Source organism: Pleurodeles waltl, chromosome 1_1 (assembly GCF_031143425.1).
Source record: "Pleurodeles waltl isolate 20211129_DDA chromosome 1_1, aPleWal1.hap1.20221129, whole genome shotgun sequence".
Taxonomy (NCBI): domain Eukaryota; kingdom Metazoa; phylum Chordata; class Amphibia; order Caudata; family Salamandridae; genus Pleurodeles; species Pleurodeles waltl.
In genome coordinates, this window is record NC_090436.1 from 810,445,688 (window position 1) to 810,472,311 (window position 26,624).

Sequence of the window (26,624 nt, forward strand, 5' to 3'; positions counted from 1 at the left end):
AGACAAGTAAGCGGAATACAGCCTATACACAGCTCCCTTTGTTGCAAATGTTAGTCTCAGAGATGGTGTGAAATGTGTCTCTTGCAAGAGAGCTATGTGCATATTATGTCTTTCTAGGTATGATAAGATATACCTGCGCTTTCGTGGGTCTCCCAGTACTCGTATATCCACGACAGGCATCTCAATGCCTCGCGGGGGGAATTGTTCATGTTTCAGTTATTCGTTTGTGCCATGGAATGAATAGCCTGCAGTATGACAACTTGTTCTAAAATGGTACCCGTACATGTTCTTCAGTTGTGTTGCTTGTGGGCCTAAGATAAGGCATAAAACTTCAGAAACGTCACCAGGTCCCACCCCCCTCCCACTCTGATGGCCCAATCCTGCCATGTATATTTGACCCCTACCTCTAACATCAACATTCCTTATCAACCTAACACAGTGAGTTTAAGGAATCTAAACACAAGAGGGGTAACCTGTGGGGGGTTACCAAGGACCAGACGGAGACATCCTCATTACATAAGGGTACCTTGGTTAAATCGGTAGCGTTAGCAGTTTGCCTGTAAAAGAACATTATGTAGTGCCATTCCAGTCTCTCGTGCCTTACAACACAGCAGATCTCAAGTGTCCATGTGAGACTCCCCGGAGCAAACATAACACCTGCCATCTGTCTATGTCAAAGGTAGGCAACCCCGGTCTAGGTCGTGCTTCTTTGGAGCTTTTTTTTCAAATGTCTATATCTATGTTGTGCAGGTCTGCTGAGGATTTGTGAATAGTCAATCTTTCCCCTGGTAGGAGACTCGCATGCGGGCAGGATACAGCATTGCATATGGGATCTTTGCCTGACAAAGTCTCCGCTTTACAGATGCACATTTTCTTTGGGCTTCTTATGCCATAGGAGTGAAGTCAGGGTAAATGGATATTGCACTGCTCTTAAAGTTCAGCATGGGATGTTCCCATGCGAGTCAGAGCACTGTATCCCTGTGCTTGTAATTCATACTATGATTGGACGTGTAGAGGTCCCCGGGGGTGGCTGCGCCACAAGCAATCTGTGTGCCCTCTCTACCACAAATACCTTGGAGAAGGATCCAGCGTCAAAGAGTGTGAACAGCAGCTTCTCCACATAGTCCTCTAGCCGCCCTGAGTTTCTTGACTCAGATACTCCCATGATGCGCAGGTTATTGCGCCTTAAGCGCGCTTGCAGGTCTTCATTTGTTGCGACTATGAACTTCAAAATGTTATCCAAAGTTGATAGCTGCTCTTTGTGTGAGGTTCCGGTATCTTCAACCAGCGATATCCGTTGCTCCGCCTCTTGCAGCCGGCCATCATGCATCTTAAGTTTTTGCACCTTTGCATCCAGCCTAGAGCACGTTATCCATTTTGGATTTAATTGTAGCAAGGTTACACTTCATCGCAACCAGCAGCGCTTTCATGTCTATCTCTTCCTGAGGGCAATCTGCAGCCCAACCATCCCCATCCAGTGCGCCCGTAACCTCAGATGTGTGTCTTGCTGTTTTGTACCGCTTAAATTGCAGCTTAGCTCTCAGCTTTGCCCATAATCTCGATGTTTTGTTGTACATTTCCGACAACGCCGTATGACCTGGTTCTTTTTCCACGCTGTCCATCCCTTGTGGGGGCTCACCCGCTCTCAGGTATAATGGGGCTGTGGCTGGGAAAGGCAGGTGGGGTCTAACCTCTTGTAACACAGTTCACTTGGGCAGCACAAAGTACAGACAGCACCTTAGTCAGCAGCAGTAATGACACCGCTGTCTCCCCCTTCATCTCGCAGGCAAAGCAAATTAGGCGATATGATGGTACTACTCTGAAAGTCCACGCCTCTCAGCAGCTCAGTATTGATGGCACCAATGCTGGGCTTCAACTTGTGTGTAATTTATAGTGCTGTGTCCTTGCGGGTGAGAAAACGCACAGAGGGGTCACTCCCGCTCTTTTTTCAGTAAAAGATTCAAGGATGTGTTATGCTTAGCCCACCTCCTCTGCGCTGTTCAATACAAAAAAACTGCCCAGCTCTTCTTGCACCACTTTTCAAGCTTTTGGTGTGCAATTCTCCGAAGGCAGCACGTCCCACTCCAAGCTCACAGCCTATACCTCACATTCTCACACCCATTTGGTTCTCACTGTTATATCATCACCTCTCACTGGAACGGTTCTGGAGGCAGCTCAAGGAGATCGGTCAGAGCGAGTCTCGGCTCTGGAGGTACTTCCTCAATATTTATTTATTTACTTTGCCGTTTTTCATTTCCCCCGGTTCCTCTCCACGTCGCCACCCTCTGTCGCTTTTCCATCGCGACCTGGCCAGGGCCGAAGAAGCCATCCTCAGCTGGCTCAACACAAGCCAGCAAATGCTCACCGACTTCAGCAGCGCCCCAGACTCTCCACAGCCACTATCTTAGGTTCCGGCGGCCTTCCCGGTCTTGTCCCGTTCACTGTATTTACAGCCGCTCAACGGAGTTTAGCTCACCACCACAGATTGTGGAATCTCAACAGGACATGTTGCGCTGCTTTGCAATTAAGTTGAGTGCAAAATGCTGCACATTTTGAAATATTTTGCCCCCAGGCCGCGAGAGCCTCGCGAGCGTGCGGCCATTTTGTGAGCCGGCACTCTGGCACCCCTTCCCCAACCAGATTTGACAGTGCTGACAGACACGTCACTCCTGGGATGGGGCGGCTGCCTGGAAGAGGTGGAGATCAGGGTCATCTGGTCTCTGGCAAATTCCGGACTTCACATCCACCTGTTGGAGTTCCTTGCCATCCAGCTGGCACTGAAGTAATTTCTTCCCTCTATCAAGGGGAAGATAGTGTAGGTGTTCACAGATACCACCACCACCACCACGTGGTACTGCAACAAGCAGGTTAGGGTGGGGTCATGGACCCTTTGTCGAGAGGTCTTGCATCTCTAAACTAGAACAGCAGGGCATATACCTGGTGGTTCAACATCTGGCGGCACAAACTCAGAAGAAAATGTTTACTGAATCACAAATGGAATCTCCATCCAAAGGTGGTACAGGGGCTCTTTCAGCATTGGGTAGAGACTTGGTTAGATCTGTTCACTTCAATAGAGAACGCACTATGCAGTTTTGCACATTGGAAGTTTCCAAGCGGCAATCACTCAGAGACACTTTTTATCTTGAGTGGAACTCGGGCTGCCTGTATGCCTCTCTGTCCATACCGCTTTTGCCCAGAGTTCTCTAGAAGATCAGGAATGACCAGGCCCTAGAAATCCTTATGGCTCCACACTGAGCACGAATATTCTGGTATTCTGAACTGTTGAACATGTCCATCGATCCTCAGATCAGACTACCCCTTCAGGAGGATTGTCTGTTGCAGCAGCAGGGAAGAGTTCTGCACCCTAAACTGTCCCCTCTCTGCCTTCCTGTACGGAGATTGAGCGTTGAAGGTTGACCGAACTTGACCTTCCTCCCTAAGTCTGTAACATAATCTTGGCAGCCAGTCATCCCTCCACCCAAATGGTACACACCTGTCATGCACAGACAAGCCTATTGACCTCTTTCTGCCCCTCTCTCTGTTTATCCTTTCTCTGGCCCAGCAGGGCTCTGCTATGGGCACTCTCAAAATTTACTTGTATGTTATTTCTGCTTTTTTTTAGATTGCCTGGTCAACCTTCTTAAAGTTCCCCTCTGCACAAAGGTTCTCTTAAAGGTCTTACATGCTTCCTACATCCCCATTTATTATGCCCCAATAGGATTTGCAATTGGTTTTGGACATTTCTGATGTGCACTCCTTTCGAGTCTCGCCATAATTGTACTCTACGGCTTCTCATTTTGAAAACAGCCTTTCTTGTGGCCATTACATCTGCTCGCGGGGGGTGAGCTGCATTACGGAGGTAGTTGTTGGGGAATGAAAAGAATGGTATTCCATAGTCCCGCAGATGAGCTGAGACCACTACCGTCATCTTTTAAACACCCGAGGTGCGCTACTGATGCCAAAATTTAGCACTAAGTGCTGAAAGTGCTCATGGCCTACCTGAAACCACACAAGATGTCTGTGGGACTGCCGGATAGGAATGTGGAAGTATGAGTCCTGCAAGTGTATTGCTACCATCCAGTCTCAGGGATCTACAGCAAACAGGACTTGGCCAGGGTGAGCATTTCAAACTTAACCTTCCAGAGGAAGACGTTCAGAAGGTGAAGATCTAGAATGGGATGAAGACTTCGGACCTTTTTCAGCACCAGAAAATAATGGGAGTAACAACCAGTCCTGGTTTCTGATGCAGGTACCTTCTCTATTGCTCCCTTGGACAAGAGAGTCTGACAAGTGGTCCTCCAAGAGATGCTTCTCTGCAGATGGTTTGTCTTGGGGATAGGACAGGGAGTAGCTGTGTTCCATAATTTGGAGCACCCATTGGTCGGACATGAAGTTGGAGGTGAAAGATGACATAATCTCCTACTGGGTGACTGTTGTAGGAGGCTGGCCTGGCTTGTAGTGGGTACCAGAGGTACATACACCTTGTGCCAGGTCCAGTTATCCCTTATTAGTGTAGAAGAGGTGTTTCTAGCAGCTTAGGCTGATAGAAGGTAGCTATGGCAAAGCAGATTAGGCTGAACTAGGAGACATGTAAAGCTCCTACTATACCACTGGTGTCATATGCACAATATCATAAGAAAACACAATACACAGAAGTACTAAAAATAAAGGTACTTTATTTTTATGACAATATGCCAAAAGTATCTCAGTGAGTACCTTCAGTCTGAGGATAAGCTATATACACAAGATATATGTACACAAACCAAAATTATGCAGGTAATAGCAAGAAAAGTAATGCAAGCAGTGTAAAGTTACAGTAGATTGCAATAGGAGCACATAGCTATAGGGGCAACACAAACCATATACTTCAAAAGTGGAATGCAAACGACGAATGGACCCCAAACCTATGTGAGCTTGTAGAGGGTTGCTGGGACTGTAAGAAAACAGTGAGGGTTAGAAAAATAGCCCACCCCAAGACCCTGAAAGGTAGGTGTAAAGTGCACCTACTACACCCAGAGAGCACAAAAGTCGTGATAGGGGGATTCTGCAGGAAGAACAAACACCAGCAATGCAACAACAGTGGATTTCCGGACCTGAGTACCTGTAAGACAAGGGGACCAAGTCCAATAGTCGCGACAGTGTCGAGAGTGGGCAGGAGCCCAGGAAATGCCAGCCGAGGGTTCAAGGAAGCTGCCACCTGTTGGAAGAAGCTTGGAGTTCTGCAAGAAAGAAGAGGACTAGGAACTTCCCCTTTGGAGGATGGATGTCCCATGTCGCGATGAAGCTTGCAGAGGTGTTCCCACGCAGAAAGACCGCAAACAAGCCTTGCTAGCTGCAAGGGTCGAGGTAGAGGTTTTTGGGTTCTGCTGTGGCCCAGGAGGGACCAGGATGTCACCAGTTGGAGGAGGAGACAGAGGGTCGCCCAGCAAGACAGAGAGCCCTCATAGAAGCAGGCAGCACCCGCGGAAGTACCTGAACAGGCACTTGGAAGAAAAGTGAACCGGAGTCCACCCGAAGTCACAAAACGGAGTCCCACGACGCCGGAGGACAACTCAGAAGGTTGTGCACTGCAGGTTAGAGTGTTGGGGACCCAGGCTTGGCTGTGCACAAAGGAAATCCTGGAAGAGTGCACAGGAGTCGGAGCAGCTGCAAATCACGCGGTACCCAGCAATGCAGTCTAGCGTGGGAAGGCAAGGACTTACCTCCACTAAACGTGGACTGAAGAGTCACTGGACTGTGGGAGTCACTTGGACAGAGTTGCTGAGTTCCAGGGACCACGCTCGTCGTGCTGAGAGGGGACCCAGAGGACCAGTGATGCAGTCTTTTGGTGCCTGCGGTTGCAGGGGGAAGATTCCGTCGACCCACGGGAGATTTCTTCAGAGCTCCTGGTGCAGAGAGGAGGCAGGCTACCCCCAGAGCATGCACCACCTGGAAACAGTTGAGAAAGCCGGCAGGATGAAGCGATACAAGGTTGCTAGTAGTCGTCTTGCTACTTTGTTGCAGTTTTGCAGGCGTCCTGAGCAGTCAGCGGTCGATCCTTTGGCAGAAGGTGAAGAGGGAGATGCAGAGGAACTCTGGTGAGCTCTTGCATTCGTTATCTGAAGAATCCCCCAAAGCAGAGTCCCTAAATAGCCAGAAAAGGAGGTTTGGCTACCTAGGAAGGAGGATTGGCTACCAAGAGATGTGAGAGCCTATCAGTAGGAGCCTCTGACGTCACCTGCTGGCACTGGCCACTCAGAGCAATCCAGTGTGCCACAGACACCTCTGTTTCCAAGATGGCAGAGGTCTGGGACACACTGGAGGAGCTCTGGGCACCTCCCCTGGGAGGTGCAGGTCAGGGGAGTGGCCACTCCCCTTTCCTCTGTCCAGTTTCGCTCCAGAGCAGGGCTGGGGGATCCCTGAAACGGTGTAGACTGGCTTATGCAGATATGGGCACCATCTGTGCCCATCAAAGCATTTCCAGAGGCTGGGGGAGGCTACTCCTCCCCAGCCCTCACACCTATTTCCAAAGGGAGAGGGTGTTACAACCTCTCTCAGAGGAAGTCCTTTATTCTGCCTTCCTGGGCCAGGGCTGCCTGGACCCCAGGAGGGCAGAAACCTGTCTGAGGGGTTGGCAGCAGCAGCAGCGGAGACCCCGGCAGTACCTGGGTTCTGTGCTAGAGACCCAGTGATCATGGAATTGTCCCCCCAATGCCAGAATGGCATTGGGGGGACAATTCCATGATCTTAGACATGTTACATGGCCATGTTCGGAGTTACCATAGTGACGCTATACATAGGTAGTGACCTATGTACAGTGCACGCGTGTAATGGTGTCCCTGCACTCACAAAGTCCGGGGAATTTGCCCTGAACGATGTGGGGGGCACCTTGGCTAGTACCAGGGTGCCCACACACTAAGTCACTTTGCACCTAACCTTCACTAGGTGAAGGTTAGACATATAGGTAACTTTTAAGTTACTTAAGTGCAGTGGTAAATGGCTGTGAAATAACGTGGACGTTATTTCACTCAGGCTGCACTGGCAGGCCTGTGTAAGAATTGTCAGAGCTCCCTATGGGGGGCAAAAGAAAAGCTGCAGCCCATAGGGATCTCCTGGAACCCCAATACCCTGGGTACCTCAGTATCATATACTAGGGAATTATATGGGTGTACCAGTATGCCAAGGTGAATTGGTAAATTTAGTCACTAGCCTGTTAGTGACAAATTTGGAAAGCAGAGAGAGCATAACTACAGAGGTTCTGGTTAGCAGAGCCTCAGTGAGACAGTTAGGCATCACACAGGGAACACATATAGGCCACAAACATATGAGCACTGTGGTCCTGGATAGCAGGGTCCCAGTGAAACAAAGCAAACATACTGACAACATAGGGTTCTCACTATGGGCACTGGGCCCTGGCTAGAAGAGTCTCAGTGAGACAGTGAAAACACCCTGACATGTACTCACAAACAGGCCAAAAGTGGGGGTAACAAGGCTAGAAAGAGGCTACTTTCTCACAACTGTGTGCTGCCAAGGACATTTTAAAGAGGTTTTGCAGCGGCCGCCAGGGGAGTGGATGGGGAGACGGGTTTGTGGTGGTAGTGTGTTTTCTCTGGGGGCCTGAATACTGTCAACCAGTTCCCCGGCATTGTCCTCAAAAGGGCTGGGAGGCCAGGTGCTACTGAGGAATGTATTGATGTTCTCTCTGCAGGTATCCCCCATCAAAGCCTTGAAAGTGTGCTGTTTGGGGGTCTGCCAAAGAAGCCGAGCTAGGCCCAGCAAGCGATGGCATGGCTCCCTTCAAATTTCTTCTAGAGGGCTGAGTCAGCCTTCAGTTTCTTGGATCTGTCGTTACAAACCCAGCATGGTTGGAAACCAATTGCTTTAGGGCCCATATCTGTTCACTGTAAGAGTTTTTAAAGGAAAAATATTTGCTTCAAAGGGAAAGCGTGTCACAAGACAGCACTGGTAGCTCCGGATCCAAGTTTGAAGGTGCATAAAGAAAGAAACTGACTTCAGCATGGGGAGGAGGTGCATTTCTAGGGGCCTCGACATCACATCCGAGGCAGGATGCAGCTGACGCAGAGCCACCTAGCAACATGCAAGTGGAATTGCTGTAACATTGCTGGATCCAGTTTGCTGCCTGGGGAAATTACAAGGGGAGGAATCTGCAGCAAGAAGTCTTTATCAGAACAAGACTGTATCAAAATATCTACTTTGTAAAAACAAAATTATGAGGCACAAGATAAATATTCTGTGGGAATTCACTCCGAAAGTAGGACATAAGGTTAACTATCAAGATAAATTATAGGACCTGAATCAGGAAAGTTAAGTGTTTAGCCTGGTAAAAAGCACAAAGAATAAATAGAAATTGGATGACAGTCATGAGGGATAAAGGGAAAACTCATAGTAGTGAGGGAACCATATCAGATGCCTTTGTTAAATAGAAGCTTCATACAATACTTCAGTATTAAATAAGCATTTTAGCCAGTGGCTATTCAAAGATTTTAGTGACCGTTTAATTCTGCCACCATTAGATGCTTCCGCACAAGATCAGTTATTAGTTTCTATTTCTAAGGAAGAAACTAAACATGCTAGACAAGGTTCAAGAGTGGAAATGTCGCAGGCCCTGATGTAATGCCAGTGAAATATGGATGTATATCGGAAGTAATACACTAACCACTTCAAAGACTCTGTGAGGCAATGCTTGAAATAGCAATCATTCCAAGTTTCTGGAAAGAAGCCTTTATTACAGTATTCCTAAAACCGAATAAGGATGCTGCTCCTCGTTCTTCGTACAGCACAATTTCTCTTCTAAATACAGACAGCAAAACTTACACTAAAATACTAGCACACAGACATCTGAATACTCTTTTTATAATTATCCATCCTCATTAACAGAGTTATATTAAGCAACGTAGTAGAGGAATAAGCATGGGACTATTATATTAACTATTATAGTAACAATATTAATAAATGGGCCACAATTAAAAACTATTAGATGAGAACAGGACTCACCTTTATGTATGGGGTGCAGAATTAATTACGTGAAATTAGTAGTTTTACCTCAATTGTTATTATATTCCATTAACTGTCTGTACTTCAGATGCCTTCTTTAAAAAAATAGTATAATGGCTGGATAACTTAATTTGGTAAAGTAGTCATTGAAGTCCCTGGGTGAGGGGGAAAAGAGGTCAAGGTTGAAAACAGGGCTAATGGTGCCTGACAATTGGCACATACAGAGGGGCACCAAAAAGGCTGTCCCTGCTAATATGTGTATTGGAAACAGAACCACTAGGACACAGATTACGATATGTACTCTGTGAGTGGGCTATGAAGTGGGAGATTCTGTTTATGCCGTATGCATGTATATGAGCAAGAACATCATCCTTATACGTACACAGCTGATTGTAGTAACACCTACAAACTTATATCCCAACAAAGACTGGGAAATGTAGCAGGGTCATGCTGGAGACACCAAAGCTGACTTGGGAACTTGGGGCTTTCTGGTCACCAGGTGTACTTCATGGTCTTGCACCTGACTGATGTGACTAACTCGTTTGGAGGTGGTCTCAACTGGGTGACCCTTGGTGCACTCATGACGACAGGGAACTGCCTGAAGTTTAATGATGGGGTGCCACATTCTCCTGGCTTACCCATATCTGATACGGCAGGCTGGCAAAATGTGGAAAAACACAGTAATGACTATGACAATGAGGGTTGCCTTTGCACAAGATCTGCATCCCTGGTGCTTTCAACACTTCAAAGAAAGTGAAGAAGGAAATGGCAGTAACACAATGGGTAGGGTGGATGCATAACAACTGGCGACCTGTACCACAAATGGCAGATTTATCACTTTTGAGGATGAGCAAGCAGCTTTTGGCGTTAAGCAAGAGCAATTTCTGCAATATGCTAAACTACAACAAATGGTAGGGAGATCTGGGGAAGGTTTTGCTGAAGTGCATGCAATGACTGAGATATTAACAATGATTCTCACTCAGGCAGACCTCTGGGGGGGAGACTGATATGCAGCACTGCAGGCAGACTGTGGCCTGATCCCTCGTAGAGGGAAGTGAACTGAGTCCAGTCACCTAGGAGGAGCAGTATGTGATTTAGTTCTCCTAACTAAAATAAGCTCAGCATGTTACAGCATCACTATTACATACTGAACAAAAATAGGGAAATGTTTACCTTCAACACAGAGAGCGAAGTCTGACATTTCCTTCCCACTTTCTGCCTTATTCCCTCTTTGACTGGTGGAAAGGAAGCTGGACTTCCTCTAGCCATGACCAGAAAAGAGCTCATGCACAAAACAATGTAAATGGAAAGCATTTCATAGGGACACAGATAATAATTCAGCTGCCTTTTGTAAGTCTACTTTTTTCACATCACTTCCAGAGTTGGCATAATCAAGATAGGCACCTCCGGAATATTACAAGACTGTACAAAAATGCCACTGGCCTCTAGTTTATTGCCCAATTTTCATAAGAGGAGTGGGTTTCTAGTATCCAAGCTATAGCCAATCTGCCATTTCACAAATGATTGGTTTTCAGGGAACTGCTGGGTTGTATTCTGAAATCTATTAACTTTACAGCTAGACATCTTGATCCCAATATGGCTGTAAGTATAGACAGCTATACTAAGATCGAAATTCCTTATCAAAATTGGTAAGTGACTTACCTTCGGTGACGCTTTTTCTGGTGGATACACTAGCTGCCTGTGGATTCCTCACCTTATGAATTCTCCCAATGCTCCAGCATTTGACGGAAGATTTTCTTCCCAGCTCTCCATGTCGACGAGGACGCCACAATTGCACGGCTCCACAAGTGACTCCGTCTGACGTCACTGTGACAATAAGAGGTCCTCACCAGCGTCCTGACGTCAGTTTCACCCTTTTTTACGTGCCTTTGAGGCAAACAGGTGAAAACCGTCCTCACAATAGCACATATGTACATACATATAGCCATACTGATGTAATATAAGTACAACATTTATTTATATAAAAATTAATCAAAACATATATACATGTATAACAAATAAGCCTTGGTATGACCAGACAGGCAATGGTGAGGCGGGTGGGACTGTGAGGAATCCACAGGTAGCTAGTGTATCCACCAGAAAAAGCATTACCGAAGGTAAGTAACTTGTTCTTCTGATGGATAAAACTACCTGTGGATTCCTCACCTTATGAAGAGTCCCAAAGCAGTACCACATTCGGAGGTGGGTGCCTGACTAGTCACACCAAGGAATCCTGCAACACAGAACATGCAAAATGGCCGTCCCTCCTTACTTCCGAATCCAAACAATAATGCTTCGCGAAAGTATGGAGGGAAGCCCAAGTTGCTGCATTGCAAATATCTACTACAGGAACACCTCTAGCCAAAGCTGAAGTGGCAGACTTAGCCCTGGTAGAATGAGCTCTATTACCCTCAGGAGGAACCTTCTTTGCTAATGAATAACAGATCTTATTGCAAAGAATGACCCACCTGGATATGGTTCTTTTATAGACAGCTCTGCCTTTCATCTTGTCCACATATCCAACGATGAGTTGGCCATCCAAACAAAATTCCTTTGTTCTATCAACATAGAAACTGAGAGCCCTTCTCGGGTCTAAGCGATGGAGTCTTTCTTCCTCTTTTGAAGGGTGAGGAGGAGGATAGAAGGATGAAAGAGTAATAGACTGCCCCATGTGGAAGGGAGTGACAACCTTAGGAAGGAAAGCCGCCCTGGTTCTCAGCACCACCCTGTCAGCATAGAATGATGTAAAGGGAGGTTGACACTAAGAGCCTGAAGCTCACTCACACGCCTAGGGGACGTAATAGCAACAAGGAAAATTGTCTTTAAGACTAGCAACCTTAAAGAACAAAAATACATAGGTTCAAACGGTGAACCCATTAAAAAAGTCAAAAACAGATTTAAATCCCACTGAGGCATGACAAACGGAGTGGAAGGAAATTTATTAGATAGGCCTCTCAAGAACCTAACAACTATAGGTGATTTGAACAAGGAAGGTTGATCCGGAAGGCAAAGAAAAGCTGACAGCGCCGACAAATAGCCTTGGCAGTCGCAACTGCACAACCCTTCTGTGCTAAAGTAAAGGCAAACAACAGAACATGAGACAAATGGGCTTTCAAGGGATCAATTTGTTTCTCTCCACACCAAGCCACAAATTTCGCCCATCTGCCGGCATAAACAGTCTTAGTAAAGTGTTGCCTGGCTGATAAAATAACATCCACCACTTCTGGCGGGAGAGAAAAAGAACTCAGATTGCCCCACTCAATCCCCAGGCATGTAGGTGCAGGCTCTGGGGGTGTAGAACCTGCCCCTGCGACTTGAGTTGGAGAAGGTCTGAGTACCACATCCTTCTTGGCTAATCTGCAGCTATTAAAATAACTTGAGCCTGATCTTGCCCAATTTTCCTCAGAACCCGAGGAATCAAGGGTATGGGGGGAAACGCGTAAATTAACTGGTCGCACCAAGACATCTGAAACGCGTTCCCCCAATGCTCCTTGCACCGGATACTGGAGGCTGCAGAATGACGTGCAGTGCACGTTTTCCCGAGTGCAAAGAGGTCTATCTGTGGAAAACCCCACATCCAAAGATGTGAAGTACTGGGTCTGGTTGGAGACGCCACTCGTGATCAGCCAAGAAATGACGGCTGAGACTGTCCGCACGACCATTGAGAACCCCGGCCAGGTGGTTTGCTACTACGCAAATCCGATGGTCCTGTGCCCAAGACCAGAGCCGCAGAGCCTCTCTGCAGAGAAGGTACGACCCTACTCCTCCCTGCTTGTTGATGTACCACATCGCGGTAGTTTTGTCTGTCAAGACTTGAACTGACTGACCACGAAGGGACGGGAGGAAGGCCTTGAAAGCCAGACGTATCACCCGCAATTCTAACAGACAGATGTGAAAAGTTTGTTCCACTGGAGACCAAAGACCTTTGATCTCCAGGTCCCCCAGATGAGCACCCCACCCTAGAGTGGAAGTATCCGTAATGACCGTGGCCACTGGAGGTGGTACAGCAAACGGCCTTCCTTGGGAAAGGTTGCCGTTCACAGCCCACCATCGTAGATCTACTGTAGAGTCTCTGGAGATCGTTATTGACTCTTAGAGATCCCCTTTGTGTTGAAACTACTGCTTGCGGAGGCACCACTGGAGAGCCCTCATGTGCCAATGTGCATGAGTGACCAACAGAATGGAAGAAACAAACAGACTGAGGACCTTGAGGACTGGAACAACTGCTCCTTTTTGAAATATTGGAATCAACGCCTGAATGTTCTGGATCCTCTGAGGCGGGGGATAGTTGTATCAATGTTGTATCAAGTGCTGTCCCTATGAAAAGGAGGCGTTGAGAGGGCTCCAGGTGAGACTTGGGCACATTTACCATAAAACACAGACTGAACAACAACTGCGTTGTCATTTGGAGGTGATGCAGCGCCGCAAGCTCCGGAGACTTGGCTTTGATCAGCCAGTCGTCCAGGTAAGGGAATACCGATACTCCTTTCCTTCTGAGATTTGCTGCAACCACCGCCATCACCTTCGTAAAGACTCGAGGTGCGGAAGTAAGACCAAAAGGAAGGACCGCAAAGTGGCAGTGTTGCGACCCCACCACAAACCAGAGATACTTCCTGTGTGACTTGAGAATGGGGATATGAAAGTAAGCATCCTGCAAGTCTACCAACACTATCCAATCCTCTTTGTTCAACACCAAAAGTACCTGCGCTAGAGTCAGCATCTTGAATTTCTCCTGTTTGAGGAACCAATTAAAAATCCTCAGATCCAGGATAAGTCTCAATCAACCATCCTTCTTGGGAAACAGGAAATATCTTGAATAGCATCCCTGACCCCTTTCCTGCTCTGGAACCAACTCCATTGCGCCTTTTGATAAAAGGACCTGAACCTCCTGCTGAAGCAACAGGAGAAGATCCTCTGAACAAAACGAAGGACGGGGAGGGATGGGAAGGGGAAAACTCCCAAAAGGTAAGGGCATACCCTTTCCCCACAATATTTGGTACCCAGGAGTCCAATGTGACTAACTCCCACTCGTGGACAAAATGAAATAAGCTTCCCCCTACAGGAGAAGCATGACTTAAAATGGATGGAAAAGTAGAGCTGCTTTTCTTGTTGTGCTCCCCCTGAGTAAGAAGATGAGGCAGGGTGCTGCTGGGTAGCTCCTCGCGTTCTAACCCTCCTCCATCCTCTAAAGGACCTATATGAAAGGTTGGCAGACTGTTGAGTCGTGGATTGAGGCCTCTCACGATAAGCGGGTCCACGGCCAAACCCCCTAAAACTCCGAAAGGACCTGAAAGGAGTGGATGCGGAAGCCTGCAGTCCCAAAGACTTTGCAGTGGCCCTACTATATTTAAAGCACTCTAAGGCAGAGTCCACTTTGGCCCCAAACAATTTTCTCCGTTGGAAGGAAGGTCTAATAAAGTTGCCTGGACATCTGTTGAAAACCCAGAAGACCTCAGCCACACATGTCTCCTAGTGGCAACTGAAGTACCTATCGCCCTGTGCACTGAGTCTGTAGTATCCAGACCAGACTGGATGATCTCTTTGTATCCGACAGGAGTTCATGGAACTGCCCCTGCATATCCTGCGGCACGTTAGGCACTACAGCTCTAGGTGTGTCCATCAGGACGTGCACATATCTACCCAACACACAGGTAGCATTAACTGACTTCATAGCCATACTGCAGGATGAAAAAGTCTTCTGAGCCGTCTGCTCCATCCTCTTGGACTCCCTATCCAATGGAGTAACAGGGAAGGAGCCTGGTGCAGAACGAGCCGAACAAGAAGCCTGGACCACCAAGCTCTCCAGAGTCGGATAGTGTGACAAAAATCCCAGATCTCCCGGAGCAACCCTGTATCTTCTTGCAACAGTTCTGGACACAGCTGGTGATGTAACAGGCTTTCTCCAGATCTCTAAGATAGGCTCCGTAAGAGCATCATTGAATGGGAGCAAGGGCTCCATTGAAGTAGAAGAAAGATGTAAGACTTCAGTCAAAATGTTAGTTTTAACCTCAGCAGCTGGCAATGGAAGGTCCATAAATTCTGCAGCTTTCTTGATAACAGAGTGGAAGGAAGCCACGTCTTCCATAAACTGCCCTGGGGATGAAATATCCCACTCAGGGGAAGTGTCCAGCCCACTAGGTGAGTCTAGGTCCTGAAATTCTCCCAAGGCTCAGCAATCTTCTTCCTCCAACAATTGTCTCTGGTACTCTTGCTCTTCCAAGAGCCTCAACGCTCTCCTCCGCGACCTCAACCTGGCCTCCAACCTAGGCGTCGACATGGAGTTAGCCGATGTCGACGACGCCGGCTTCAAAACCGATGGGCGTGGACCAGGAGAAGAAGGAGATGCACTTCGTACCGACTGGGAACCATCCGGCGCCGGAGTTGACTCCATCGGCATATGAGGCTCTGTCATTGGCATTGTCTGTCTAAGCTGCGATGTCATCGGCGCCGGAGGCCTATGAGGCAATGTCATTGATGCCAGAGGCCTACAAGGCGATGTCATCGGCGCCAGAGGCCTATGAGGCAATGTCATTGATGCCAGAGGCCTACAAGGCGAAGTCATCGGTGCCAAACCAGCATCCTCAGCCTGATAAAAAGGCACAAATGGAGCCGACTTGTTTGGAGCCGGAGAGCCCGAGGAGAATGCCAAAGGACCACTGGGACCAGCCGGTGCACCAGCAGGGGCCATAGCCTTATTAAAGATAGTGAACATGGCATTCAGAAATGTCACCGGATCCGCTCCCGGAGTCGGGAAGGCAGGAAACCTTGGATCTTCATGCGGTGCCTGGGCCAGATCCGGAACCTGTGGCACTGACTCTTGAGCCCCAGGTGAAAAGTAAAAGTGAGGACCTGCTGGAGACTTAACCACTTCAATGAGCGATGGCGCTGACGAAGCCTGAGGACTTTGAGGCTGGGGAGTTACAGTGGGACTAACATCGTACAACGCCGTCTGGGTGGAGACTGAGATCGACCTCTAGAAGAACTACGTTGAGAGTTGTGTAGGCACCTCTTCTTATGAGACTTGTGACCTCCGATGACTTCAGTGTCCTTTCTTCGCCTTAGCTAAATAGAGTTTAGCCTCTCTTTCCTTCAGCGCCTTCGGATTCATCCTTTGGCAGGAACTCTCCTACATCGTGGTCCAAACTGAGACACCATAAGCAATTCTCGTGAGGGTCCGTGACAGACATACAAACCCCACACTTCCAACAAGGTTTAAACCCTGACTTTTTAGGGAGAGACATTGTAACAGAGTACAATAAGACACCTTCAAAACAGTAGCTTCTCGAGAGCTAAGAGAAAACCGTTCGCGTCGAAGGCACGGAAAAAAGAGAACTGACGACAGCACGCCGGCGAGGACCTCTTATTGCCACAGTGAGGTGAGATGGAGTCGCCTGTGGAGCCGTGCAATTGTGACGTCCTCGTCGACGTGGAGAGCTAGGAAGAAAATTTTCTATTGAATGCTGGCGCATTGGGAGAATTCATAAGGTGAGGAATCCACAGGTAGTTGTATCCATCAGAAAATAAAATGACTCCCTTAATGTAGATACAAAAATACTGTAACAATCTGTAAAAGCTTGCTCCACATTACAAAATTAAAGAAATATCTTGAAACGAGTGCAGATACAGAAACCGAATGGGTACTGACAAACACCTTGCCCTCCTGTGGTAGAAAGTAGTAAGCCATTTAAGCTTTTGTGAAACTCTAAAAAGTGGATTCTTGATCTGTAGGTAGGACCAGCAATGTTTTTCATACATCAGTATGTCCTTGCAGTACCAAAAACCAAGACATTCTCTTATATAAAACAACACATTTTAACACGCAGGAGTCATCAACCATTTTACGATAATTACTTGTTAGTTTCTCGATTGCTATATTACAAAAGCCTGACTCGATAAAGAATACTTGCAAAAATACTGACAAAATCAAAACTCTTCATTTAACAGCTGTTACAAAAAAGTACACTTACCTTTATTTTTTTAAAGTCAACAGGTTTCCGTATTAATTCATAATACTCTGGTAATTCTTTACGAGAAGGCAGCTGAACAAACACTTCACTTAGTTGTCGCCCAGTACTGTTAAATATAAAAAGATATTCAGATCCATATGCTAGTGGGTCTATTCAAAAGTAGATTTTCAGACTTTTACACCATTTATAAACACTATTTAAGGTATAATATAATTGAGTGATTACATTTTTAAGGGCCCCAAGCAAGTTGTAAATATGCTGCTGAATTATGCAAAAGAAAAAAGGTGCAAAAAGAAAACAAAGTACTAGAAAAGCCAATATGTCTGGAGTTGGCAGTCACCCTTTTGGCTTTGTCAATGCTTGTCTTATCAAGTTTTTGGTAACAAAATTATTACTGAGGGAACTGCCAGGCCTTCGCTAATAAATTAATAAAAACAATATACCGGCTAGAAGCACAACTAATGTGTGATCTCAAAAAGCACATACTGCCATATTAGTCCTTGCAACTGTAAATGTCCCTGTAACCTTTGTTTTTTTCAGTGAATTTTTTATGGTTTGTTAATGCTATTTCCTAGCTATAACATCCTTGAAACCTGGCTCTGTAAGTGGGTGTGTGAGTTAGTGTGTGTGAGAGTCAGTATGTGAGTGTGTGTGTGTGTGTGTGTGTAGCTGTGTGGGTGTGTGAGTGGTTCTGATGGTCTGTGAGTGGGTGTTTGAGTGGCTGAGTGGCTTGAGTGGTTTTAGTGCTCTTTTTATGTCTAATGTATGTAAGGCTCTTTCGGCTACTGAGTCTGGTTGTGGAGAGAAGACTGGGAGTTCCACTGTTTGGTTTAGGTGGAATGGTGATATAACCTTTGGTAAGAATTTGGGATTTGTACGGAGAACCACTTTATGTTTATGTATTTGTATAAAGGGTTCTTGTATAGTAAATGCTTATATCTCACTTACTCTTCTAAGAGATGTGATAGCTATTAGGAAGGCTACTTTCCAAGTTAAGTATTGCATTTCACAAGAGTGCATGGGTTCAAATGGTGGTTCCATGAGTCATGTCAATACAATATTAAGGTTCCACGAAGGTACTGGTGGTGTTCTCAGGGGTATGATTCTCTTTAATCCCTCCATAAATGCTTTGATAACTGGGATTCTAAAAAGCGATGTTGAATGTGAAATCTGCAGATAGGCAGATATTGCTGTGAGATGTATTTTAATAGAAGAGAATGCTAGTTTAGACTTTTGTATGTGTAATTAGTAACTTACAGTGTTCTTTGCGGAAGCATATAGTGGTTGAATTTGATTAATGTGGCAGTAGTAAACAAATCTTTTCCATTTGTTTGCATAACAATGTCTTGTAGTAGGTTTCCTAGCTTGTTTAATGACCTCCATACATTCTTGTGTAAGGTCTAAGTGTCCAAATTCTAAGACTTCAGGAGCCAGATTGCTAGATTGAGCGATGCTGGATTCGGGTGTCTGATCTGTTGTTTGTGTTGAGTTAACAGATCTGGCCTGTTTGGTAAATTTGACGTGAGGTACTATTGATAGGTCCAGCAGTGTTGTGTACCACGGTTGGCGAGCCCACGTTGGTGCTATGAGTATTAGTTTGAGTCTGTTTTGACTCAGTTTGTTTACCAGATAAGGAATGAGTGGGAGAGGGGGAAAAGCGTAAGCAAATATCCCTGACCAACTGATCCATAACGCATTGCCCTTGGACTGAGGGGGTGGGTACCTGGACGCGATTTTTGGCATTTTGTGTTTTCTTTTGTTGCAAATAGGTCTATTTTTGGTGTTCCCCAGCGTAGAAAGTAATCTTGTAGGATCTGGGGATGAATTTCCCATTCGTGTGTTTGTTGGTGATCTCGACTGAGATTGTCGGCTAACTGGTTTTGAATGCCTGGGATGTATTGTGCTATTAGGCGAATGTGATTGTGAATTGCCCAATGCCAAATTTTCTGTGCTAAGAGACACAGTTGTGACGAGTGTCTCCCTCCTTGTTTGTTGAGGTAATACATTGTCATCATGTTGTCGGTTTTGACAAAAATGTGTTTGTGGGCTATCAGTGGTTGAAATGCTTTCAATGCTAGAAACACTGCCAACAGTTCTAAATGATTTATGTGCAGTTGTTTTTGTTGTTTGTCCCATTCTCCCTGTATACTGTGCTGGTTGAGGTGTGCTCCCCACCCCATCATGGAAGCATCTGTTGTGATCACGTATTGAGGCACTGGGTCTTGGAATGGCCACCCTTGGTTTACATTTATAGGGTTCCACCATTGAAGCGAGACGTGTGTCTGGCGGTCTACCAACACAAGATCTTGGAGTTGACCCTGTGCTTGTGTCCATTGTTTTGCTAGGCACTGTTGTAAGGGCCGCATGTGTAATCTTGCGTTTGGGACAATGGCTATGCATGAGGACATCATGCCTAGGAGTCTCATTACAAACCTCACTTGGTAGTGTTGGTTTGGCTGCATGTTTAGTGCTATATTTTAGAACGCTTGTACCCTTTGCGGACTTGGAGTGGCAATCGATTTTTGTGTGTTGAGTGTTGCTCCCAAGTATTGTTGTATCTGGGATGGTTGTAGATGTGATTTTTGGTAATTTATAGAAAACCCTAGTTTGTGTAGAGTCTCTATAACGTATTGCGTGTGAAGAAGACACTGTTGCTGAGTGCTGGTTTTTATTAACCAATCGTCCAAGTATGGGAATACGTGCATGTGCTGTCTCCTTATATGAGCGGCTACTACTGCAAGGCATTTTGTGAATACCATTGGGGCTGTTGTTATCCCGAACGGTAACACCTTGAATTGATAATGCACGCCGTGGATTACAAACCTTAAGTATTTCCTGTGCGAAGGATGTATGGGTATGTGGAAATATGCATCCTTGAGATCTAACGTTGACATTTAGTCCTGTTTTTTGAGCAAGGGAATCACGTCTTGAAGTGTTACCATGTGGAAGTGATCTGATTCGATGTAGAGATTCAGCGTTCTGAGGTCTAATATGGGTCTCAACGTTTTGTCTTTCTTTGGAATTAGGAAATATAGTGAGTAGACACCTGTTCCTTTTTGATGGTTGGGTACTAATTCTATTGCTTGTTTTTGAAACAATGCTTGGACTTCTAGTTGTAACAGGTCTAAGTGTTGTTTGGACATATTGTGTGCTCTTGGGGGCACATCTGGTGGGAAATTTATGAATTCTATGCAATAACCATGTTGGATAATGGCTAGGACCCATGCGTCCGTAGTTATGTTTGTCCAGTTTTCGTAGTATGCAGTAAGTCGCCCCCCACTGGTGTTAAGTGTTGGGGGTTTGTGACATTGAAGTCACTGTTTGGCTTGACCTGTTTTAGGGCTTTGGAATTTTCCCCTTGCTCTTGGGAATTGTCCACCCCTGTATGAGCCTCGAAACCCTCCTCTCTGGTACTGCCCCTGATAGGTGGGTCTGGTTTGTGAGGTGGAAGGCTCTGGTGTTTGAGTACGAAACCCCCCTCAAAATTGTGGCTTTCTAAAATTGCCTCTGCTTTGTGGGGAATAGAGCGCGCCCATGGCTTTGGCCGTGTCTGTGTCCTTCTTTAATTTCTCAATTGCCGTGTCCACCTCCGGCCCAAACAATTGTTCCTGGTTAAACAGCATATTTAACACAGCTTGCTGGATATCCGGTTTAAAACCTGAGCTCCGTAACCATGCATGCCTGCGAATGGTTACCGCAGTGTTGACTGTCCGTGCTGCTGTGTCTGCCGAGTACAATGCAGACCTTATCTGGTTGTTTGAAATTGCTTGGCCTTCTTCAACAACCTGTTGGGCACGTTTTTGGTGTTCCTTGGGCAAGTGCTGTATAATGTGCTGCATCTCGTCCCAGTGTGCCCTGTCGTAGCGAGCCAGTAGAGCTTGCGAGTTGGCAATCCGCCACTGATTGGCTGCCTGTGCTGCCACTCGTTTTCCCGCAGCATCGAACTTCCGACTTTCCTTGTCAGACGGTGGTGCGTCTCCTGATGATTGGGAGTTTGCCCTCTTTCTTGCTGCTCCCATGACCACCGAATCTGGTGTCAGTTGCTGTGTTATAAACACAGGGTCCGTTGGGGGAGGTTTGTATTTTTTCTCCACCCTAGGCGTGATAGCTCTGCCTTTCACTGGGTCCTGGAAGACCTGTTTTGCGTGCTTGAGCATGCCTGGGAGCATTGGCAGGCTTTGGTAGGAGCTGTGGGTGGATGCCAAGGTGTTAAATAGGAAATCATCCTCTATTGGCTCCGCATACATTGCTACATGGTGGAAAGTAGCTGCCCTCAATAGTACCTGCATATATGCAGTGCTGTCCTCTGGAGGTGACGGCCTTGCTGGGTAACAATCGGGACTGTTGTCGGAGACAGGTGCATCATATATGTGCCATGCATCCGGGTCATCCTGTGTCATCCCCGTGTGTGTCGGTGACTGCATTGGGGGTGTTGTTACCGGGGACAGCTGAGGTGAATGTAGTGGAGAAGGCTGTGGCGAAAACCTTGGTGGTGGTGTTTTGTCTCTTGCCACCTTTGCCTGCATCTCTGACTCCTGAAATGCCAGCTTTCTTTTTATTTTAATTGGAGGACGAGTTTGTATTTTACAAGTCTCTTTCTGGTTTGAGTATGGTCTGGTTCCCCCATACTTATTTCCTGCTCAATCTATGCTCTTGCATTTGGCTGGAAAGTCCGTGCTCTTCCTTGTAGGAGCCTATTTTCGGCTCCGAGGCTGACTTTTTCGGTACCAATGGTTTCGAAACAGTTTTTTTCGGTTCCGAGGTAACCTTTTTCACCATGAGTGTGTCGAACTCTCGGTGCCGAGATGGTTCGGAGCCTGTATCTCGACCGGAGTCGGATGTCTTCGGCTGTTGTGTGGCCTTTTTCGGTGCCGATGGTTGGTCACCGTATTTTCGGGTTAAGCCATGACCTGTTGGCAGTGGCATCCCCTTAGCCTTTATGATCTTGGAGTGAGTCTTGGACGGGGCAGTTTTACTCACAGTTTTCTGCATTGTCGTCGGTAGCTCACTTTCGGAGTTGTCCGAGTCCGTTCCTTGTATGGAGATTCTTTCCTCCTCCTCGACGTCGATCTGTTCTGTCGGTGTCGACGCCATTTGTAGTCTTCTGGCTCTTCGATCGCGTAGGGTCTTTTTCGATCGAAATGCCCGACAAGCCTCGCAAGTATCCTCCCTGTGTTCCGGTGATAGACACAGATTACAGACCAAATGTTGGTCTGTATAAGGATACTTGGCGTGGCAATTCGGGCAGAAGCGGAAGGGGGTGCGGTCCATTAGTTTCGACGATGGACGCAGTCGGGCCAACCAGGCCCCGCTGAAGAGTGGAACCCCCAAAGGGCCGCCAGAGCGCTTCTACTATCGGTGTCGATATACTAATACTAAACCGGTACAGAGCGCAAACAATACCGTCAAATTTTTGATGCTTAGCTAACTTTCCCGATTCGAAATACGGAGCGAAGAGGAACACGTCCGAACCCGATGGTGGAAAGAAAACAATCTAAGATGGAGTCGACGCCCATGCGCAATGGAGCCGAAAGGGAGGAGTCCCTCGGTCTCGTGACTCGAAAAGACTTCTTCGAAGAAAAACAACTTGTAACACTCTGAGCCCAACACTAGATGGCAGGATAATGCACAGCATGTGTATCTGCAGCTACACATGCCATTGAACACACACATATATATATATATATATATATACACACACATATATATATATAGACACACACACACATATATATATTGAAAAAAATCAAAGGTTAAAGTAATGTTATAGTTAGGTGAAATGTTCAGTGACAACGTTTTGAACTAAAAAAGATACACGGAAATTCACTAGTTCTAATTATATTTATCTCAAGTAACTATAACTGGTGTCCTAAGGTAACTATAACTCATGCCCCCACCATGCACAGTTTTCTCATCAAATATTTTCATTGCAAATTTTGCAGTGATATTATCAATTATGTCATAGAATATATCATGAGTGATGTTACATGTGTTCTTCATAATTCCGGGAGATTACTCATTTAAAATTTTCTCTGATCTGTCTGCACTTGCAGCGCATTGACGCCAACAGTTAAAAGAGCTAATTCAGTTTTTTTCAGAAAATAGGGGCGCCAGCCAGCCTAGTCCAGCATTCAGCACTGGAAGTTTTATATAAAAGATGGGCTAATATGTCACATACGCTAGAGGCGGCAAAAGCTGCATGCATGGGGCAGTGAGGTAATGAATGGGGGGCTTGAGGAGGAGTCTAGATGGAAAACGTTCTTGGTGTGACACGGAGGGAATATATACAAGTGGGAATGTATTGATGGAAGGTAATCAGGCGTTAAAAAAAATATTAATATTTAATTTTTTTACATTTTATTTTATTTTGGTGAGCATCCGAAAGGGGAAAGCATATGATGTCTACCGGTTGTTTAAGCGTCAATGGTGTTATGCCAAGGCACCAAAGCAGGGGTAAGAGGAGGGGGGCGGCAACACAGAATAGTAGAACCAAGGCAAGAACAGTGGGTGAAGTCAAGGGATAGGGAGGGGAGTGCTCTGAGAGTCCAAGAGGGGAGGGCCTCAAGCCCAGAACACCCAGGCAGGGAGTGGGGGGGTATGGGGTGGGTCCAGGGGCGGAGTGAGGGGCAGAATGCGGAGGGAATTAAAAGGTTGAGGAAATTCAGGTTTTTTCACAAAGTAGCAGATTCTAGGCACAGCCAGAAAAAGTCTACTGTTAACCCAATTAAAAGATATGGTGAACTTTAAGATTATTTCCTGCAATGTAAAGGGAATCTCAAATAGGCAGAAATATAAGACAGAGCTAAAATGGTTGATATAATTTCACCCTGCAGCCATTTATTTTCAAGACACCCATCTAAAAAGTAATAATCCCAAAGTATATATCCCAAAACCGTACTCAGCAGCTCTATTTGATTCATCTGGGTTGGCAGTAAGAGGGGTGGTAATATACTTAAGTAACAGAGTTGACTGTGTCATAAAGGAGGTTATTAGAGACCATAAGGGGAGATGGCTCTGGGTAAAGGTTATGCTATCAGGAATTCAACTTAATTTGGTCAATTACTATAGGACACTCATGGATTAAGTTTAACCATTAGTACAGCTGAATGCCACAGGCCCCTTTATTTTTGGAGGGGATTTTAATTATATTCAAGAGGTTATATTAGATACCTCTAATAGGGAGAAAAGACAACAAAAACCCAAGAGAATTTTGAATCCAATAAAAAGCAATTTTCAGTTAATGGACCCTTGGCGAGAAGAATATCCAGTAGCCGCTCAATATACCCGCTGTTCACACCGTTATAAAACAGCTTCGCTGATAGATTTTTTTTCTAGTTTCACGTACACTAAAGGAGGTTCGCTCATATATATGAGCAAATGCTTTTTCTTACTATTCAGCAGTCATGGTGACATGAGAATTAGAGGTAGCTAGTAAGGAGAGGCCCAGATGGCAGTTTAATAGATCCTTACTTAGTAATCAGGAGTGGGTCACAGGTATGAGAAAATTCATACAGGAGTTCTTTCAGCGTAATCAGAATTCCCCATCCTTGTTCAACATATGGGAAGTATTTAAAGTTACAGCTAGGGGTTAGGTTATTTCCTTCAAAGCATCGCAGACTCATCAGCAAGAGCTTGAAATAAAAAAAAAATTCAGATAGCTATAGATAAGGCTACAAATGATTGTATGAAAGGAGGGGGGCAGGAAGCTGCAAGATGCAATCTCAATCAAACGAAAGCAAAGTTAACAGATTTCTTTATTTTTCAAGTAGCTAGCTAGCTCAAGGGCATACCAGCAGCAGGTTTATGAAGAAAGTCAACAAATAGGGAAATACCTGGCTTGGACCGCCTGCATAAAACATGAAAGACAGACAATACATCAAATTCAGGATCCCGAGACAAGTGTAATCGTTACTCATGAGAAGGATATTGCTCGGGTATTTATGTCGCATTATTATATAATTTATGAGACCACTTACGTAGTTTCGCCTGACCAGATAGATCAGTATTATAAGCCAATTACGTTACCAAAGATGCCGTTATATATCCAGAACGATATAACACAGAAGATGCACCCTCTGAGATTAAGGGAGCTATTCAGAAAATGCTAAGTGCAAAAGCATGTGGTGATGGTTTTCCAATAGAGTTCTATAAAATATTCTGCGAGGAGCTAGTACCATTCCTAACAGATTTATGTGATGCAATATTCGAGGGTGCAGACATACCTTCAACATTCAAAGAATCAACAATAGTCAGTTTCTGAAAAAAGATAAAAATCAGTTGAAGCCAGAAGCATATCACCCAATCAGCCTGCTCAATGCAGATTATAAAATCTTCACAAAGGTCTGGGCTACCAGGATTACACCGGTAGCACAAAAACTAATATATAAAGACCAAAATGGCTTTGTAGTCAGTAGACTGATGGCTTCTAATACAAATTTCCTAATACAGGCAGTAGAGTATTTTTCGGTCAATACTATCCCTGCGGCAATTATAATGTCAGACGCAGAGAAAGCCTTCAATGTAGGTAACTGGGAGGCCTTGCTATACAGTCTGACCAAATTCGGCTTCCCCTAGCAATCTATGTTGATGATAAAGCAGCTGGTATCAGGGTGCCCATGCCAGAATTGTTATCAATTCAAAAGTCAGAGGCACAATCCAGATTAAAAGAGGCACTAGACAGGGTTGTCCCTTTTCTCCTACACTGTTTACCCTCTTTATCAAACCGCTGGCCCACATAATACGCAGCTCGAGAGAAATTATGTCGCCAGTAGGAGCTATGCCAAATATTAAGCTCTTTGCTGATGACATTTTAAACTTCAAACCAGAGATTGACAACGTGCAAAGGGTGCTGGATAGAATGAATGAGTTTACTCAAATAGGGGCCTATAAAAAAAATGAAAACAAAACATAGGTTCTCTTATTTAGCGCAGGAACAGAGCATCTTCCTCCTGGTTTGCAGTAGCAGGCTAATACGTCTGAACCCATTAGGTATCTTGGAATATATGTCACCAAGAACTATGGTCACTTATTTAACCTTAACTATGCCAGGATGCTTGAAAAAGTGCAAGCACTTTTAGACGGATGGATGGTGCTCCTGTTAACTCTGATAAGCAGCTTCTCTTTAATCAAGATGTCTATTCTCTCGCTTTTTCTTTTTTTAGTTAATATTGTGCCAATAAGAATAAATAGCTCCTATTTTCATGAATTGGATTCCATAATACAAAGTTGTATATGGAGGGAAAAAAAACAGGGGCGAGGCTCGCAGTTGTCCAGTTCAATAAAAACCAAGGGGGCTTGGCACTTCCTAATTTTTAAGTGTAATATCAGGCTGCATTGCAGGACTTACTGGCACAATATTTGGATAGCAGAGAAACCCTAGAAACATTCTTGGTAGATAGGATGGTCATAAAATCAGCAATAAGTCTCCCAGCATTTATTAAACCACTAAACTTCCAAAAAAACTTGATTATAAGTATATTCACTATCTTAGTAAAAGAGCAGAGATTTTAAGTAAAACACATCAAATTACATCAGGTTATATTTATTTGTAGCTTCAGGAGTGCAAATATGTGGGCCTACACCTTCCGGAAACAGTGATAGCTCAATGGAATAACAAAGGGTTCAAAGAGATCAGGGATTTTCTGCTTAGAGGCAGATACATCA

General features: G+C 45.5%; 1 protein-coding gene across 5 annotated transcripts in view; it reads right to left on the minus strand.

Annotated features, from left to right (window-relative positions):
* The window catches only part of SMARCA2 (SWI/SNF related BAF chromatin remodeling complex subunit ATPase 2), a 1,363,970-nt gene that overhangs the window by 143,710 nt on the left and 1,193,636 nt on the right, over positions 1-26,624 (minus strand). For all 5 annotated transcript variants that reach the window (XM_069228509.1, XM_069228519.1, XM_069228497.1 and 2 more), the window contains one exon: positions 16,962-17,067. In XM_069228509.1, coding sequence (XP_069084610.1) covers positions 16,962-17,067 — 106 coding nt within the window. The remainder of the gene's footprint in view (positions 1-16,961; positions 17,068-26,624) is intronic.